This window comes from Taudactylus pleione, unplaced genomic scaffold (genome assembly GCF_031769625.1).
Source record: "Taudactylus pleione unplaced genomic scaffold, aTauple2 ptg001437l, whole genome shotgun sequence".
NCBI classification, from domain to species: Eukaryota; Metazoa; Chordata; class Amphibia; order Anura; family Myobatrachidae; genus Taudactylus; species Taudactylus pleione.
Window position 1 is genome coordinate 740313 of NW_028285836.1, and position 20722 is coordinate 761034.

At 44.7% G+C, this 20722-nt stretch overlaps 1 protein-coding gene across 3 annotated transcripts in view; it reads left to right on the forward strand.

Annotated features, from left to right (window-relative positions):
* LOC148442607 (mitogen-activated protein kinase 14) overlaps positions 1-20722 on the forward strand; it is a 138602-nt gene that overhangs the window by 89852 nt on the left and 28028 nt on the right. For 2 of the 3 annotated variants that reach the window (XM_088463731.1, XM_088463730.1), the window contains exons 8-9: positions 8255-8326; positions 20538-20617. In XM_088463731.1, the coding sequence (XP_088319857.1) occupies positions 8255-8326; positions 20538-20617 (152 nt within the window). Of the gene's footprint in view, positions 1-8254; positions 8327-19284; positions 19365-20537; positions 20618-20722 lie in introns of all 3 variants that reach the window. The other variant, XM_088463729.1, reaches the window with a different exon arrangement.

Here is a 20722-nt window from a genome sequence, read left to right on the forward strand (position 1 = left end):
TCTAGGGTTTCGGCGGCAGCAGTGTCTGCTCGTAGATCCTTGTGGTTGCGGTCTTGGAGTGCAGACGCGGATTCAAAGAAAGGCTTGGAGGCCTTACCTTTTAATGGGGAATTACTATTTGGTCCGGACCTGGACAAAATAGTAGATACCCTGGCAAAATCCAAGTCAGCCTTCCTCCCTTCAGCTACTACACCTGCTAAGGTCCGGAGCTCGGCGTTTCGTTCCTTTTGGGTTCAGGGCAAGGCAAAGGGTCAGTCCTTCCCGAGGCAGTCCGCACCCAAGACCGTCTCAAAGCCAAAGAAGCAAGCCTGGAGTGCTAGGCGCCCTTCTTCCAAGCCAGAAGATAAGCCTTCTGCGTGATGGGACGGGCCTCCCTCTGGGGGACCCCAGAGTGGGAGGCCGACTTCTTCAATTCGCCCAGTGCTGGCACAATACCACCACGGATGCCTGGGTGCGAGAAGTGGTCTCCCAGGGGTACGCCCTGTCTTTTCAGCACAGGCCGCCTTGCCAGTTTTTTTGCACAAGTCCTTCTCAGGACAAAACCAAGGCCTTGCAGGTTCAGGAAGCCATAGAGGCCTTGCTGATGGCGGGGGTCATTATACCCGTACCACAGTCTCAACGTGGGATGGGGTATTACTCTACGCTGTTTCTGGTGCATAAACCCAATGGCTCTCATCGCCCCATCCTCAATTTGAAGTCCCTGAACAGGTTTCTCAGGGTTCTCAAATTCAGGATGGAAACTTTGCGTTCCATCATACTGGCGATGGAACCGGGGGATTATATGGTCTCCCTGGATATCCAGGATGCCTACCTCCATGTGGCTATAGCAACATCGCACCAACGGTTTCTGCGGTTTGCTATTCTCCACAACCACTACCAATTCAGGGCTCTACCCTTTGGTCTCTCCACGACACCAAGGGTATTTACCAAGGTGATGGCGGTCATGGCGGCTCACCTTCGGAGCCAGGGGATACGGTTGCTACCGTATCTAGATGACCTCCTCTTGCTGGCAAGCTCCCTGGAGGTACTGATCCAGCATCTCCACCTGACGGTCGCTTGTCTACAGACGCACGGCTGGTTGATCAACTGGAAGAAATCCTCCCTCATCCCATCACAACGGATGGTTCATTTGGGGGCCCGGCTGGACTCTCGTCAGCAACGGATTTTTCTGATTCCAGAGAAGGTCTCCTCCTTACAGCTGCGGATTCACAGTTGTCTGAGCAGTGGCAGAGTGTCTGTGCACTCAGCGATGAGAGTTTTGGGGTCCATGGTGTCGGCATTCGACATGGTGGAGTTTGCCCAGTTCCATTCCAGGCCCCAGCAGGGGCTGATTCTTTCGGAATGGAACGGATTGCCACACAGGATCCGCTCTCAGATGCTGGTGTTGTCCTCGGAGGTGCGTCTGTCCCTAGCCTGGTGGTTGCAGACAGCTCATCTCCTAGAGGGGCGCCCCTTTTGGATCCCGGAATGGGTTCTGCTCACGACAGATGCCAGTCTCCGGGGTTGGGGGGCGGTGACAGGCTCCTTGTCACTTCAGGGTCGTTGGTCGGCGAAGGAAGCGATTCTTCCCATCAACATCCTGGAACTGCGGGCAGTATACAGAGCCCTGCAGTCGTCCGGCACCGCTCTTCACGGAAGGGCCGTTCAGGTGCAGTCAGTTGCCATCACGGTGGCGTACATCAATCACCAGGGAGGGACTCGCAGTCGAGCTGCGATGTCGGAGGTGTCCTGCGTCCTGGCTTGGGCGGAGCGCTATCTTCCAGCTCTCTCGGCAGTTTTCATCCCAGGAGTCCTCAATTGGGAGGCAGACTTCCTCAGCCGTTACGACGTGCATCCCGGGGAATGGTCGCTTCATCCAGAGGTATTCCAACTACTCGTGGACAAGTGGGGGCTGCCAGAGCTGGACCTGATGGCGTCCCGTCACAATCACAAGCTGCCTGTGTACGGGTCAAGGACAAGGGATGCAGGCGCAAGTCTGATAGACGCGCTGTCAGTGAAATGGCTGTTTCAACTGGCTTACTTGTTCCCTCCGATATCTCTGCTGCCTCGGGTCCTGCGCAAGTTCAAACAGGACGGAGGCACACTGATCCTGGTGGCCCCAGCGTTGCCCAGAAGGCCGTGGTACTCCGATCTGCAGAGCCTGTCCATCGACGCTCCGTACCTCCTACCTCAATGGCGGGACCTGTTGTCTCAGGGGCCCTGTCTTCACCCGGATCTGGGTCGACTATCTTTGACGGCGTGGCTCTTGAGACAGCCGTCCTGAGGTCTCGGGGCTTTTCTAGCTCCGTTATTACCACCATGCTGAGGGCACGCAAGCCTGCTTCCGCGAGGATCTATCACAGAGTGTGGCACACTTACTTTCAGTGGTGCGAGGCCAGAAACTATGATCCCCAGGTGTTGCCATCACGGTGGCGTACATCAATCACCAGGGAGGGACTCGCAGTCGAGCTGCGATGTCGGAGGTGTCCTGCGTCCTGGCTTGGGCGGAGCGCTATCTTCCAGCTCTCTCGGCAGTTTTCATCCCAGGAGTCCTCAATTGGGAGGCAGACTTCCTCAGCCGTTACGACGTGCATCCCGGGGAATGGTCGCTTCATCCAGAGGTATTCCAACTACTCGTGGACAAGTGGGGGCTGCCAGAGCTGGACCTGATGGCGTCCCGTCACAATCACAAGCTGCCTGTGTACGGGTCAAGGACAAGGGACGCAGGCGCAAGTCTGATAGACGCGCTGTCAGTGAAATGGCTGTTTCAACTGGCTTACTTGTTCCCTCCGATATCTCTGCTGCCTCGGGTCCTGCGCAAGTTCAAACAGGACGGAGGCACACTGATCCTGGTGGCCCAGAAGGCCGTGGTACTCCGATCTGCAGAGCCTGTCCATCGACGCTCCGTACCTCCTACCTCAACGGCGGGACCTGTTGTCTCAGGGGCCCTGTCTTCACCCGGATCTGGGTCGACTATCTTTGACGGCGTGGCTCTTGAGACAGCCGTCCTGAGGTCTCAGGGCTTTTCTAGCTCCGTTATTACCACCATGCTGAGGGCACGCAAGCCTGCTTCCGCGAGGATCTATCACAGAGTGTGGCACACTTACTTTCAGTGGTGCGAGGCCAGAAACTATGATCCCCAGGTGTTCCGGGTTTTGCGTATTCTGGCTTTCCTTCAGTCGGGTTTGGATTTAGGATTACGTCTTTCTTCACTGAAGGATTACGTCTTTCTTCACTGAAGGTACACGTGTCTGCTCTGTCGGTGTGGTTCCAGCGCAGGATCGCTGCTATGCCGGACGTACACACCTTTTTCCAGGGTGTTTTGAGAATGCAGCCTCCCTTTGTGCCACCTGTGGCCCCGTGGGATTTGGCGGTGGTTCTTCGGGCCTTACAGGGTCCTCCTTTTGAGCCCTTGGAGTCAGTGGAGCTCAAGTGGCTAACTTTTAAAACTGTTTTCCTCTTGGCAATTGCTTCTGCCAGGAGGGTTTCAGATTTGGGGGTGCTTTCTTGTCGTCCCCTTTTTCTGATTTTTCATCAGGACAGAGCGGTGCTTCGCACTCGTCCTGATTTCCTGCCTAAGGTGGTTTCCAGGTTCCACATTAATCAGGAAATTGTTGTACCAGCCTTTCAGTCACCTGATCTTTCGGCTGGGGAGACTTCCTTAGACGTTGTCCGGGCACTCCAGGTTTATGTGGACCGGACTAGTTCTGTGAGGAAGTCGGATTCTTTGTTTATCCTCTTTGGTTTTCACAAGAGGGGTTGGCCTGCCAACAAACAGACTCTAGCCCTTAGTTGGACTGCTTTGGGACATCCCCAAGGTCACCCTGTGGACCCCTATGGACCCTGAAGTAGAAAACAAGAGATATGGTAAGAACTTACCTTTGTTATCTGTTTCTACGAAGTCCATAGGGTCCACAGGGCACCTGCCCTGACGCACCTGGCTTCATATGGGCTCTGTGACTGGTCACCGGTTTTCCGTCTCCCATTTCTGTGAGTATGGTTCTTGTGTGTTCCAGTCTTCCTTCTCTCTGTTTCGTCTCCTCCTCCGGCCTGGGCTGCTTACCAACTGAGGTGCCTGTGGCTCGGGGGCGGGGTATAGGGGAGGTTGGACCCAAGTGCATCCTGGGAGCAGCTAAAAGCTTTAACTCCGTGGTGCCCGAGGATCCAGAATCCAGCTATACCCCAAGGTCACCCTGTGGACCCTATGGACTTCGTAGAAACAGAGATAACAAAGGTAAGTTCTTACCGTATCTCTTGTTTTCTCAATTATCTAAACCCCAAAAAGCACCTACCGTTGAACAATAGCTACCTAATAAAGCAAACCCCAAGTCTAAATTCGCCCCCTACCCTGAGTTATGCCTTCCTAAAAATCCCCCATAGAGAACAGCAGAAAAGTGGTCCTAATTGAGTGTCAGAAAAAACTGACAGTTGTAAATTTAAATTACTCCCAAGTCCTAATTTTTCATGTTTTAAATTTAGCATGCAGCACCGAGCGACCGTTCTACCAGCCCATACCAAATTTCAGCTCTGTACCTCCAATAGCTTTTGAGGTGTAGCCCCTTAAACACCATGCCCCCCCCCCCCCCCCCTCGGGATTCCTCTATGGGAATTTTTTTTTTTTTTTTTTAGGAAACTCCTACATCGTTTGTTCCCTGTATTTTGGTAACCAGGACTGGCTCTGATTAGCCTGGTGCTGGTTGTGCTTTATACATAGATTCCCTACGTCGTTTGTCCCCTGTGTTTAGCACAACCAGCTCGATGCTGGTTGTGCTGTGGGGGCACGTCTTTTTTTTTTTTTCTTTTCTTTATATTACACATTCATTTTTTAAAACAATGCACGTGTGGTTCTCACTGTGTCTTATTAATTTGATTTTCTCAGGTGCATGCCCAGCACCAATGCGTCCCTCTGTCTCCCGCTGATGCTTCTGTGCACGGCCCTGTTGCTGCCACTGCCCCACACACCTGCAGCCTGCCCCCACAGCCGTCTCTCCTTCTGCACCCTTAAAACACCTCCTGTGTGCTGTCTGCTCCACCCGTGTTAGTGTACCTATTTGTTGTCCTTCTGCTCTGAGGGTGGCCCGGTTTGCTTGTCAAAATCCTGATAGTTAATAAATTCTAAAAAAGCAATGGAAGTCCATAGACAAAAAACCTTACGGTTCACATGTCCCATTACGGCTTCTTAGAGATGGTCTGAAATTTCTCAATACCTACTGCATTTCTGCTACTCATGCCCAAAAAAGCAGTGAAATTCCGATCATTAAGACTGACTCCTTAATGGACGTGTTCTTTGCGCAATACAGGTATCGTATGCCATCATACCCTGTGGTTGACTGCAGATTCAGCACACTGAGTGAGATAGCTGTCACTCACAAAATGGTGGAGCTGCTAATTCACAGAATTGTGTGCTCATTGGACTACACACATGCAACTGATGACTGAGCAGAAGATAGAGCTGCGCAGATGGAATAAGAGTGGTGTGGATGGAGGGAGGAGACAGAAAAGCGTGGAGAAGGGAGAAGATTGAGCAGCACAGATGGGGGAAGCCAAAGTGATCCAGATGGGTGGAAAACAGTGGTGTACCTACGGTAGTTAGGCCACTGTCTGCATACATGTTGGCAAACAGTAGGGTCCTTTTCACGATCAATGAAATGGGATTATAGGCTAGGACAATGTAAACAAAGGCTGCAGGTGTACTAAAGGGTCCAGTGTTCAACCCAGGCAATGCCGGGTATCCCAGCTAGTATAAATTAAAATTAGAATACAGGAACCCATAAGAGGAACCATCGAATCAAAATCATCAGCATAATAAATGTATTTTAATTTGAATTATCTCTCCCCCCACCATAATTGCAACTATAATCACTTTTGTTAGTGGGGAGGTGCACCTAAGAATAATAACTCCATAACAACTTTAACAAAAAACCCAAAGGGGGTTCAAGTATTCTTATAATGGGCGCGATATACCTTGTGTGAGTGAATCGCCAGGTCCCGTGCAACTCTGCTAGTGCTGGGCATCTTTTTTTGCTGAAAATTCGTCTTCGTTGCAAAGGGATGTGACTAGGACACCCCAGGTGCTGATTAATTTGATATGTAACACTTAAGCTGGCCACACACTAGACCAACTTACATCCAACCATCCAACTAGTTGATTGCTTGGAATGAAAATCTGGTAAGGTATGAAAGCAAATGACAATCAGCAATTTGCTCCCAAACGCTGGAAAATGGACAAAAACTGTTGTTTGAACAAATTGTTTAGATCAGACATTTAACAAACTTGTCTGACGACCATTTTCATGTGTTTTCTGGCATTCAGGAGCAAATTGCTGATCATCATTTACTCCCATACGTTACCAGATTTTCATTCCAACCAATCAACTAGTTGGCTGGTTGGATCAAAGTTGGTCTAGTGTGTGGCCAGCTTTACAGTGCATCTGGAAAGTAGTCACAGCGCGTCACTTTTTCCACATTTTGTTACAGCCTTATTCCAAAATGGAATAAATTAATTTTGGGCCTCAAAATTCTAAACACAATAACCCCATAATGACAATGGGGGGAGGGGGGCGGTGATTTCAGGATGCTGGTCCGATTGAAGTAGGTGCCAGCCACATTTAGCCTGCGAGTCATTGTTTGGATGCCCCTGATTTAGCTGAATAAGGTCCTAATACTAAATGAAGCTTTGTATTTGGCAATATGCACTTGTGTCCTTCTGTTGGTACATTCATTACTGTTTTGTGATTATTTTGGCTAATAATATAGGTATATTCATTTGTATGTATTTTTTTTGCATTCGATACATATTTTGTGAGATCAACAATACCTTTTTGAAATAACTGGATTATAATAAGTGTAATGATGTGTACACACAAAATGGTGTAACGAATGATAAGACGGTTGTCCCTATTTCAATACCAGAACACAGGATCTACAGTGTACACACTATTCAATCTTCCAAACAACAGCACTGTATATAATGTGTTCAGGGATTGTATACTAATTACTTGATTCTCCTGTACATACTATGCACTCATCATGTAGAACAGTGCCAAACTCCAGAGGTATGATTGTCCAATATATATTGTGTCGTCCTGAATACACACTACACCATATGCACCACATCATTCATTGCATCATGCCATCTGATGTGCAACACAGCAGATGGGATGATGCGATGAACAACAGATTGGGCATAAATACTATACGATGTGTACAATATTGTTCCGATCCGCATAGAAGCTATATATTTAACGGTAGATCTTATAGCGGGGGGAGATTCAATCAGCCGCATTAACCCATTAACGGGTGAGAATGTGACTCTTTATGAGAGGCAATTTGAAGCTATTCAATTATAATGTGCCTAAATTCTCCATAGGAGTTAACGCGTCTTTTATTCGGGGCCTCCTGAGCAGGTGAAAAGTTAAGTAAAATCCCTGTTTTAAGATACAAATCTGGGCACTTGGTTCAGTGGCACGCCACCTGATTAATTAGGCATTTAGAAGTTTTTAATTCGCTTAATTTGGCCAATAATGGCATGTAATTTTTGCTGTGAAATTCTGCAAAATGCAGAATAATGGGTTACAAGATGTTGGACAGGTACAAAAGGGTGCTGTATGAATGGGACAGGAATTTTTATTCAAATTTATCTAGAACATTTACTTTGCAGAAAAAAAAAACAACTGATACATGGCAAATACTTTGCTTTGATCACTTACAGACTTCTATAATGTTGTTCATTATTAGTTTGCTTTTTTTGGGGTGGTACAGACTGATTTCCCCATTTTCACCCACGCTTAACGCCAGGATTACCAGCAAGCATTACCACATGAACTCTGGAATAAGCATTTTCTAATTGAATTGCACGTTAAACGGGAGCGCGTATAAATGCGTTTACCGGGCGATATGCCCGTTAAATTAACAATTTTCATTGCGGCCGATTGAATTTTTTTCAAAGTGTTAATCCAGCTTTAGTTTACCGTTTCCTAGCTTATCCTGTACTTTTTTTAACTGGGTGGTTTTATTTTTTTACAGCTTTTTTGGTTATCTTTTTCAGAGGTGCCAGTAACTTGAAGCCCACTGTATATCACACAAACTATACAAACATCCGTATTGGGTATTTATATACAATTGAAAATTTTTTTGTAAAATGCCAATATCTTGTGTAATGATACCTAAATAAATTTATTACACCTGACCAGTGTCTCTTTGTGGTAACTTTATTACTAAATTATCCCTCTAAATGTATACATATGTTCTGAGATGTATTTATTTATTTTTTTAGTGGATATCTGGTCAGTGGGATGTATAATGGCTGAACTCCTGACAGGTCGAACTCTGTTTCCAGGTACAGACCGTATCCTTTAAACAATAGAAAACATTTTTTTTTTCTTTATATTCTGCCTCGCTCACTCTTTAAGACTGTAATGTTAGGTCAGCAGATAACTTTGATATTACCTAAAGATACTGCCAATGTTATGTTCCTGAATAATATCCTTAACAAATATTAGTCATGAACATTGGCTTTCAGTCATGGGTTAATTGAGTGCAAAGCAGTGAAGTCATTTTGGGCTTCAGTTTATAGTTCTACTTGATGCTACTTAGTAGTACAACTGTGTGTGACAAATAGTCTTGACATAATTGTAGTTTTTTTAATTTTACTTTTCTTCTTAAATGTATAGATCACAAGGCACTATGCCTGTCCGAGATATCTCTATTTTACTTCTAGACCACCTGCAATCCACTCTGCAGACCTTCACTTATTTAAATAACACTTCTTTTATGCTATTGTACTGTATTTCCCATGTTTTATCATAAGAATGATTTATCCAATGACAATTTTTGATACTCACTTAACTGCACACAACCTGTGATTTCTATTTTACCTCATTGAAGGGACAGTGGGATATAGTGAAGGTCCTGTGGGTCTGTTGGCACTTTAATATCTCACCCCTCTATATAGCTCCCCTTCTCCCCTCCTTCATGCCCAACACCTGCTGTGAAGCCTCAGTTTAGTTTAAAGTGCCCTGGAGTGTGGGGGATTACCTTGGCTGCTGCTTAAGCTGGGCATACACGTCCAGACAAAATGCCCGTCAAACCGACAGACTTTATCTGGCAGCCTGCCAGCCGCAGCTGTCTGCGGCATACACTGTGAGATTAGCCCAACATCTGCGCTCCACCCCTGGGGGAGGAGACCTTTCCCCATTCCTTCCATGGGAATCAACACAGGAAATGTCTGTCGGCCGCGGCGGGGCATACACTGCCCGATGCGGCCCGACATTGTACTCATAAATATTGCATCAGACGGGCATGCTGGACAATCCGGCATGACCGACCGAGCGATATTTAACCCTCGGTCGCCCGCACACACGCTACAATTATCGGGGCGATCGCGGATATCGGGCGGATCTCCCCAATAATTGTAACGTGTATGCCCAGCATTAGACGGCTTTGGATTTAATATTCTTGTTCTGTTCAGAAGACGCACTCAGCTGAGCTGCAGTGCAGGACCACTACCTGGTCATCTGTATACATTTATCATCTTATGTACACCTGTTTGACTCCATGGATGCCAGTTGCGTGTTAGCAATTTCTTTGAGTCCTTTTGGGGATGCTTGCCGCCCATTCTTGTTAATGTTTTAGGAGGCGATGGTTCCTTGGCTTGTTCGTCCTCTATAGCCTGTCCTATGGGGCAGCTAAACGTAACTGAGGCTTCCTGTCGGGTGAGTGGGGATGGAGCTGCAGACCAGTGCTAGAATTGAAAGTGTCCCCACTTCTCCAATATCGCCACTACACCCAACGTTCCCAGTGTCCCGCAATGCACTATAAGTAAATGTTTCGAACATGAGTATAAATAAATTTTTTTCTTCTTCAGAGTCCATAGGGTCCACAGGAACTACCCTGGGTTATGTAGTTGGAATAATCCATTGCACCAAACAGCTACAGTTTTGAAGCTCCCAGCATGCATATATACCCTGCCCCCAGCCACAGGCATTGTTTTTTTTGTTTGGTGGTCGGCAAGTGTCCAGACGCACCTCTTATCAACAGCAGGACTGCTTAGGCAGTCCTAGACTTTATTTTATTTACCTTAGTTCTTTATATACTACTGAGTTGAGTTAGTACTAAGCGTCCAAAGGGATGCATGTATTACGACTCCTACTACCCCTGGCCGAAACGCCAGCTCCTGAACAGAGTAGGAGGCTCGGGGATTTCGGCGGTTCTAAGCGAAGCTTCGCTAGCAGCGACGCTGGGGGCCCGTATTGCAATCGGATCCAAGGAGATGACAAGGTAAGGCGTTTCCTTGCTTGCGGGGAATCGTGCACTGCAGTCCTGACTTCCGGTGTAGGAGACGCATTGGAGGCTGCTGCGGGTGAAGGGCTTCTCAGAGTGCCTCACTAAGGCGACCGGGACCTTATCATCTGGTGCCGGGGATGGGTAGTAGATGCACCAGCGTACCCGGCCTTCAAAATCGCAGTTTAGGGGAGAGAGACTCTCCCCCCGGCTGCTCCTCCCCCAACCCAGACGCAACTTCCTGTGTAGGTTCCCGCGTCTGGTTTGTTATTTATGACCACCTTGTGTACTGAGACGCTCGCAATTCACCTTTGCTACACTGCTGAAAGCAGTTGGATCTCAGAGGGGTAGATCAGTCTCCCTGTATGCCTCTCCCTTGGGTCAGGTATATATATATCTCCTATCAAGCCCCCGGGGTTTTGGTCAGTTGATTCTGAGCTCATTTGCTTATGAATTTATATTTGCATTGTATGTGACTTTAATACGAGCTGCTGTATTGATACTGCCTTTTATTTCTAAACTGTCAGATATATCTTATCAGCTCTGTCTTTTCCATGTCTAAAAGCATGGGAAAGAAGGCCTCCTGCGCTAGTGTCATCTAAATCCTGTTTGGCAGGCATGTTGGCTCAGGATTTAATGCAACGTGGTTTGTGTGCAGTCTGTTATAGGAGACTGCTACCTCACCAATCCAGTACACCAGTTCCTGCACAATGGGGTCCTGCAGCAGATGCCCTCCATGTGCAGGGTATGGTCACGTCTACCACTGCTTAGCAGATTAATAGACCAGTTACTGTCTAGCATAGGCATGAGTATCCCATCAGACGCAGCCTAGGGATTCTGCTGTTTAACTATCGCTGCTATTGCTCCAATTTTTACCCTCAACTACCAGATGTGTAGGGGTTAAATTGTACTTCACATTTACTTGTGAAGACTGAGCTTCCCATCCCCCTCTCACCTAATTAGGCCTATATTCAATTAGACGTGAAAAGCCGAAATCCGCGAAAAAGTATCGCCGATTGCAATTTTTCGCCTGTCGGAAACTTCTCCGTATTCCATTCCATACACTTTTCACGTACATGGAAAGTCTCATTCAATGTAATAGGCGAAAAAGATTCACCTCTGAATAGCAGGAGAAAAGAAGTGCAACATTTTTGTTTTGGGGTGCAAAGTTGGGGAAACCACTCATAACACTCATAAAAAAGTACTTTGAATTTGGGGGTGAAAAAGCACAAAGTGAGGGGTCAACTTCGCAAACTAGCGAAATAAAGTTCTGGGGGTGCTCTAAGAAGGGGTTAAGTGCTTTTGGGATTGCAGGTGCTTTTATGAGGGAAGAATTTCATTTTTGTAAAAACTTCACTTTAGAGACCTTAAGATGCTAGCACCCATTTTTAGGTACCCCAAATTTGACAGAACTACTTTTTTTCACCAGAAAAAAACTGCTTTATGCCATTCTTCACCACTTGTGCAAAGACTGTAATTAGAGGCTATTGCACCAACTTAAGTACCCCAAACAGTTTTATTAGGGCTATTCGGGCACTACTACATTGATTCCCAATGGGGGGGTTCAGGCTGATTTCCCTGATTCTGAGACCACCTTCCATCTGTTCTGACTTTGCGTGTCGCCGTTTTTTGCATCTTTTGGAATTGAATAGGGTGAATAGTGGGGACGCGCACAATAAGTTTTGGCGGCTAAAATACGTGATGTAGGTGAAAAGTCTGGCATGCAAAACTTTATCGCGGGTGTGAAACTGATTGAATACCGCCCTTAGTTGGGGCAGCTCAGCTGCTGTGGAGTGGTTACTGAGGGGAGATTGGTCTCTCTGTGTATACCTTTTCTCTAGGATCATGGTATATAGCACTAGAAATCTAACCAAATTTCTTTGTGTTTCAGTGCCGATTTGTAAGTTTAGTTGTATGCATTGAACTTATATCCTACCATACTGATCGTGCCCACTTGCAAATGTATTTATATGCAGGTGGATCCTACCAAACTTAGGTGTTGATTTTAATGCCCTTTTGCAAATATATGCATTTTATGTGACTTATGCTAACTCTGTTGTTGAAGAAAATAATATATATATTTATTTGGTTTTCTTTCTTTTTTTTCCTAATCCCCCAACTACCTGGTGTATGGGGGTTAGAGAGTTCTTCACATTTATTTTTATCCGTGAAGGTGGTCACATTGCATTTTTTTAACCCTATACTGGTTGTAGGTTACTTGCAAGGGTAAAAAGGAGAATGTTGTCCCTATGATGGTTTTATGTAAATCCTGTACAGTAGACCTCTCAGGATTTCATACAGGGGGGGGACTGTGTGTTGATTGATATACATCACAACAGTCTACCTCGCCAGCACCTGTTCAGGGGTCACCTTGTATGTCCTCCTGGTCTCAGGTTATGATGCAGTAAGTGGGCCGCTTATCAGCACCCCCACACTGCCTCCCACTTTGGATTCTCACAGTGATTACAGCCTGTTAGGTTTCCTGAATGGAGAATTATGTCCTCTCAGTCCACCCTGTTTTCAGATTCTGATATCTCATCTGAGAAGGCAGAGGATACCCAGGTTTTTCTCCCTCTGGACCTATCTCTGAGAGGAGGACAGTAGTTAATCAGTGGATTTTCCTCCCTAGCAGGGGCGGTTAATTAAGTCCTCATTATAGAGGATGGAGTACTGGCTCCTAAAGCCTAATGAACCTGGTGTCTAGACACCAGAAGTGGATTTTGGCTGGATTACCTTTAAATTGAATAGTTCGCTGGGCTTATGGGGAAAGCATGGAACACTACAGATAAACTGATTCCAAGAAGGACTAATGTATTGCGTTAGGTGTGCAATCCCCAGAAGGTTGTTGGTACAACTCCCTCATCAGGTTCTGTCTATGGCTTTGCCCTCTAGTAGACCATTCATGCCCTGCTAAATTCAGGCGGGATAATCCTGCTTCCTTTGGCTAGCAAGGAAGGAGTTATTACTCAGATTTGCTTTTGATTCTGAAGCGAAGTGGGTTTTTTCGCTCCTATTCTAAGTTGGAACAGGGTCATCCATGTAGAAAATGAAAAAAATATTCTCTGGGTAGCGCAACTCACAGTGAGGCCAAAACAGCGGAGGTAGCATTGCTCAAAAGCTTTCCCTACCTTACCTCATAGGCTTCCTCCGTGGTGCGGTAGGTCTTTTCCTTGCTGCTGCCATCGCCGAGTGCAGGAAAAGCCGGCTTGTGATGATCATCAGCCGGGATGGGTGGTATGACGCCACCCACTTCCGTGCACAGTGCGGCTCCTGTATTGCTGGATGTCAGCTGGACTTTGGTTCTCTCTCCACTTTCACCAACGCGTTTCATACCCTGCTGGATACTTTTTCAAGGATGTAGTACTTCCAAACTTCTGCCCTTTTAAAAAGTTTGGAAGTACTCCTCCATCCTTGAAAAAGTACCCAGTAGGGTATGAAACGCGTTGGTGAAAGTGGCGAGAGAACCAAAGTCCCGCTGACATCCAGCAATACAGGAGCCGCACTGTGCACGGAAGCAGGTGATGTCTTACCACCCGTCCCGGCTGACGAACATCACAAGCCGGCTTTTCCTGCACTCGGCGACGGCAGCAGCAAGGAGAAGACCTGCCGCACCACGGAGGAAGCCTAGGAGGTAAGGTAGGGAAAGCTAGTGAGCAAGGCTACCTCCGCTGTTTTGGCCTCCCTGTGAGTTACACTATCCATCTGCTGCATATACACTGACGGACTCTCCAAACTTACATCTCAAAAGAGCTATAAACATCATATTGCTTTAAAATAAAGCACATGTTTTATTTATTTCTATTTTTATGTTTTAAAGTGCTCTATTTTACACACATTCTGTTTTACAACATTCATTCATATACTCCCTGTTGATAAAAGTTTGCAGATCCACTACCTATTACCAGTTTTAGATACATACTTGCAGCGCTCGTGTTTTAACAATATACCAGGTTCATCCATTTGCCCGAGTGACTGCATGGTCTCCATATGGAAATCAGGTTGGCAATAGAATCTGGGGTTTTCAGGGTTCCCTGGACATACAGGATGCACATCTACATGTACTTATTGCACTATTCCGCCACGGGTTTCTGCGTTTTGCTGTTGGTCAGCAACATTTACTGTCCACTGCCCCTTGGTTGTTTATGATTATAAAGGCAGTCATGACGGCTCATCTCAGACAACAAGGTGTCAGGATACTACCATACTTGGACGACCTCCTGATATTGGCACAATCTCCGGAGGTTTTACAACACCATCTCCAAATGACCATTGCTTGTCTACAAGAGCATGGCTGGATATTCAATTGGAAACAGTCTTCTCTTTCTATAATTTATCAGATGGTACATTTGGGGGCGTTGTTGGATTCCTTGGGGCAAAGGATTCTTCTACCAGTGGACAAGATTGCTGCCCTACAATTAAGGGAGCGCAAACTGCTTCGCAATCAGAGAGTATCAGTTCACTTAGCAATGCAGATACTGGGGTCTATGGTATCCACCTTCGACATGGTGGCTTAGGCCCAGTTCCATTCCAGGTCAGAATCATCTGATAAAGTCTCAAATGATCCACATCTCGTTGGAGGTTCACTCTCCCTTACATGGTGGCTGCAGACGACTCATTTTAAACAAGGGTCACCCATTATAGATCCCAGGTTGGGTACTCCTCACCACGGATGCAAGTCTGCGAGGATGGGGAGCGGTGACAGGTCATCACACCTTTCAGGAAAGATGGATAGCTCAGGAAAGTCACCTGCCCATAAATATTTGGGAGCTTCGTGCAGTGCACAGGGCGCTCATTCTGGGCAGGCCTGTCCAGATTCAGTCCGACATCAACCATCAGGCACACGAAGTCCGGCAGCCATGAAGGAAGTGGCGAACATTCAGTTTTGGGCAGAATGCCATCTTCCAGCAATCTCTGCAATATTCATCTCAGAAATCTTCAACTGGACAGCGGACTTTCTATGTCATCAGGATATCTTCATCCAGACGTCTTTCAGTGCCAGGTGGACAAGTGGAGACTACCGGACTTAGACCTCATGGCATCACGTCACAACCACAAAGTCCCCATGGAACGGGTCCAGAACAAGAGACCCCTCAGGCACCTTCGTGGATGCTTTGGTGGTGAGGTGGGATTTCAAGTTGGCATACCTGTTCCCTGTGATCTCCCTCCTCCCAAGGGTCCTCAAAAAATTCAAGCAAAAAGGCGGCAGGATGATGCTAATAGCTCCTGTCTGGCCCAGGAGACCTTGGTTCACTGATCTGGCATGTCTATCCATAGACCGTTCACTTCCTCTACGACCGGATTTGCTAGTGCAGTGTCCCTGCCTATGTCCAGATCTACCTCTGCTGGCTTTGACGGCATGGCTCTTGAGTCTTCCGTCTTAAGGGCCAAAGGTTTTTCTACTTCTGTGATCCAGATGATGCTTAAATCAAGGACGCCTGCTTCCGCCCGCATCTATCACAGGATTTGGCATTCATTTTATTATTGGTGTTCCAACAGAAAAAATTACCCTAAGGTTTTCAGGGTCTCCCGAGTTTGTTCTTTTCTTCAAGCTGGACTAGACTTTAAAGGTGCATACACACACAATGATTTTTTGAACGATTATCGTTAAACTATATCGTTTAACGATAATCGTTTGTAAAAATCGTTCACTTTCTGAGTCAAACGATGAACGATTTTCGTTCATGCGTGTTCACGTTTGTAGTTCAGTCAGACTTGTCAACTCAACGATTTTCATTAAGTTAATATGCAAAAATCGTTTGTAGTTCGTAAAAATCGTTCATTACATTTAAATGAACATAGTAAATGAACAACTTTAGTAAACTATTTTAGTTCATTTTTTCAAGGTAGAAAATCGTTTACTAAAATCGTTCATTAACTATATCGTTGTGTGTGTGTGTATGCACCTTAAGTCTTCGTCTGGAGTTCAGGTTTCTGCATTGTGAGTTTGGTTCCAGCGCAAAATTGCCACTCTGCCAGATGTTGGAAATTTTTTTCAGGGTGTTCTCCGTCTGCAACCTCCGTTTGTCCCTTCGGTGGCACCGTGGGATTTATCCTTGGTTCTCAGGGCGCTGCAGGCTCCACCCTTTTGAACACTTAGACAAAGTGGACCTCAAATGGTTGACAACGAAGACTTTCTCCTAAACAGAGTTTCTGACAGCATTTTTCATCAGAATAGAGCTGTCCTCCGTACAAGGGCGGGGTACCTTCCAAAGGTGATATCCCGTTTTCAGATAAATGAGGAAATTGTAGTCCCAGCCTTTCAGTCTTTTGGCCTTTCTGTAGGTGTAGCTTTACTGGATGTGGTTTGAGCTCTTCATATCTGTTTTATTTTGTGTTTTATATGGCTTTCATAAGCGAGACTGGCCAGCTAACAAGCAGACTCTGGCTCGGTGGCTGCGTATGACTATTTCTCAGGTGTCTACTTAGGCTGATCTCCCTGTTCCGACCACAGTGACAGCACATTCTACTCTGTCTGTGGGACTGTCGTGGATGTTTAGACATGGCGCCTCTGCAGAACAATTGTGCAAGTTGGCGACTTGGTCTTCGGTCCACACTTCCATCAAATTCTATACATTTGATACTTTTGCCTCTCAGGATGCTTCCTTTGTGCGGTAGTTTCTCCTTTCTGCTCAGGAGAGTCCCCACCCTTGAGGGAACTGCTTTAGGACATCCCCAAGGTAGTTCCTGTGGACCCTATGAATCCTGAAGAAGAAAATAAGAGTTATGGTATAATATACCTTAGTTTACTGGTTTTCTTTGAGGTCCACAGGTCACCCACCTTGACACTCCTGGCCTCAGTTGGGATCTGGTCTTTTCTTTTTGTGTCACTGATTCCCTCTTCGTTTTTTGAGTGTTTCTTGTGTACATTGTATTTCCTTCTCCACTTTCCGTCTCTTGCAGTTATGCTTGTTTACAAACTGAATGCCTATGGCTGGGGACGGGGTATATAGGGAGGAGGCCCTATGCATGCTGGGAGCTTCAAAACTGTAGCTGTTTGGTGCAATGGATTACTCCAACTACATACCCCAAGGTAGTTCCTGTGGACCCTATGGACCTCTAAGAAAAAGAGTTAACTAAGGTATGTTATACCATGACTCTTATTATCTCAACATCTAATTAATAAACTTGCACTTAGAACAATGGCTTAATATGTTATGAGGTGCATACAGCCAAAAATGTAGTCCATTTTATCAAAAGATTCTTCATAACATAAATTACGGTTATAATAGCAGTGGGTCCCTTGATATCATGCCCCCACATACACGAGTCTAACGACTGCCTCCTCATCCAAGTTTGAAATACCTTTTGTGATCACATTAATTTCTTTCACTCTAATTAAAATTGTATCCCTCTTTAAAGCTACTTTAGTACTTGCTAGATTGAGTTAGGAGTATAACAAACTGTTCTCTCCTATGTCATAACATTTCTCTAGTGACAGAAATTCTAAACTGGTTGTTTAAACTTCAATTTTTTTATTCACTTTAGGGCATGACCACAAAAAATAAGGGCATGTGGCTATTTCTGGCAACTCTGCAGTGATACCATTACTACAGAACATTCAAATATGGATTAGGAAAACCATTCTAAAATGTAACATTTTTTAATTTTGTTCATACAGGAGCTGGACAAGGGATTGTAAAATGAATGTTAATTAAAAATTGATATTGAAAATGGGAAGTAAAATGTACATATTTTGTCTTCAGTGTACATTACGTTGAGGCACTGTGGTAAAGAAAGAAAACTGTTCAAAATCAGTTTGATTATCATGCAAGTTGGTTAATCAGCCTGATTGTAGCAAGAGATCATTCTACTTGGCCCATGCATTTCATGACCATGGGGCTGATTTTAAGTTGGGGGCTTTTAACTTTTTTCACCTTGGCAAAACCATTTTGCACTGCAGGTGGAACATATTTAAAGTCTGCAGAGAAATTCAGATTTGGGGTGTATCCAAGCCGAAATCTAAATTGTAGTGTAAAAATAAATCTGTCCAGCATTCGTGAGCTACGTATAAGAGCAGCCAAATTGTTCCACTTACATTGCTACATGGTTTGTGCAGGTGCAAAGTTACTTGCTTTTTTTGTTTTGCTACCAACTCAGAATGTGTGTTGCCAAATTAGATGCAGATCCTGGCACTTGGACCAATCAGTTGGTCGATGGTGATCCACTTTTCATCTTAATTGACTGCATTTATTAATATGTGACTGGTTATTTGCTCAGAACATATATTATAAAGGAGAAATATACAGGTAATTAAAGAATGTAAACATTTGCCACTTAATGTGGAAAATGCCTCCTGATAGCAGACCATTTATCTGGAAGATGACATGAAACAACACACTCCAAAAATGGAACAGTTTACGACTGGTGAGTTCTGTAAAACACCAAATCTGTGTTTTTATTTAGTTTTAAAAAACTTATTAAAACGGATATAGAGAAGGATTCACATTTCCAACTTTATAATCTTCAACATTTTCTTTCCTTATAAGCAAGAGAAATGTAAACTACTGTAGAACATGAATATTAAGTACTATATAAGTGTTATTTGACAAAGGACAAATATGATGTCTTAACAGGTAGAGTCAGACTTTTGTTATTTTGATATTTTACCAGTTTAATCGCTCACCTCATGTGGATCAGCAAGGTCAGTACAATGTGTCGTTTGTTCTGTTTGTGTGTATGGAGACTTGAATACTTGCCTTATAAGCTTTGCTGCTTATGAACGCAAAAGAACTCTGTCACTGCACTCCCTTTACTTTGTCTTTTGGTCAGTGTATGAATGATATGTCCTTGGTGTTCCTATATTATTTTATGTGGTGTTGCCATTCCCACTGCTGTCTTTAGTTTTGGTGTAATCCATTCTTGCTCCATTTCCAACCTTTTTTTTTTTTTATATATATAGAAGTTCTTCCCGTCTTTTCTGTGCCTATTCTCAATCTGATACAGAGGGCAGCTCATCGCTATAATTGTCTGATCTGTGGCAACTGCATCACTTGTCACACATTTTCCTTCATAGTCCACATGTAGATATTGATCAATTGAAGCTCATTTTGAGGTTGGTCGGAACCCCTGAGCCAGAACTCCTGCAGAAAATTTCCTCGGAGGCTGTGAGTCTGTGTTTGATGTGTCACAAATATTAAAATGTGTCACAAATATTTGTAAGCATTCAGTGCACCAATGGCTCCCATGTTAAGAATTAATACGACATTTTGTAAGCTTGATCTCTTGTAGAAATTTAAGGGTTCCTCTATTGCACACTGTTGTATAAATATCATACACTTGCAGGGAAATCAAGGTTGCACTTTAGCATTTTAGTATATACATTAACTTTTTGCCTGACACACACAAAGGAACCCCATTCATTTGCGAAGCCAGTCATGGGTTCTCAAAGGGCTGTGAGAAAAGCCTTTTTGCAGCTTTTATGCGGTAGGGGGGTATAATTACAAATGTATTGTATACAACCGTAACTCCATAACTATATTGCAGTGCTAGTTACTGCAGAACGTTTTTTTTATTTTTCCAGAAGTTTGTTGAGAACATGAGCGCCCCTCCTAATAAGATTACATATAACATATCTGCATGCCCATCATTCCTCCCTCACCCCATGCCATTATCAAAGGGGAACAATCATAAAACTTAGATATGTTGTGAACAGTGTTACATTTTATTCCTAATTGGTACATTTCTATGTTGAGCTCCTCACGCATCTAATTCCTTATTTCCTCAAGGGTTTGATGCTAAACTTGTGTTTGGGGCTTTGAAACAGATGTGGAACATCTTATAGTCCTCATGGCTGCAATGTATTAACATGCCTACACAAATAGTAATGCTTATGCTTGAATACAGAAATTTGTGAGAGAGTTGGGAATTCTGCTAAAAAATAATTGTATAAATTATTAATGGTAAAGACCGTATAGGAAAATAATGAATTCAGCACTTCTCACAACATCTTGTATATAGTTTCATGATCACACCCTTTTATAATTTTGCTGCATTTTAGAACTGCTTGTATGTGTGACTGTGCTAATAAATACAGAAGGAAATGTGTGATTTTCATCAGAAAAGACTGTTTGGAATAAAGTGCTTTAGTATGCTTCATGAAAAGATTGGATATCTATCTGTGGGACAGTTTCTCACTTTTTAACCTATGCATGCAGCCTTACACAATCTTTGCAAGTTACAACAAGCTGTGGAGATGATTAGTGCATTAAAAAGTGGACTGCACTCCTGCTATCAGTGCACCGTGTTTTGCATATAAAGCCCTTGACAAGGCTCATTAGATATTAATCAGCTGCAGCAGATTATGCGCCTGACTGGAACACCTCCATTTTATCTGATTAACAGGATGCCTAGCCATGAGGTGAGAGGGCAAGGCTTGGGGTTACCTTTTATCCCAGTAATTTTAGAGTGTGACCGTTACTAATAATGGGGCAGATGTATGAAGCTCTGGAAAGTGATAAAGTGC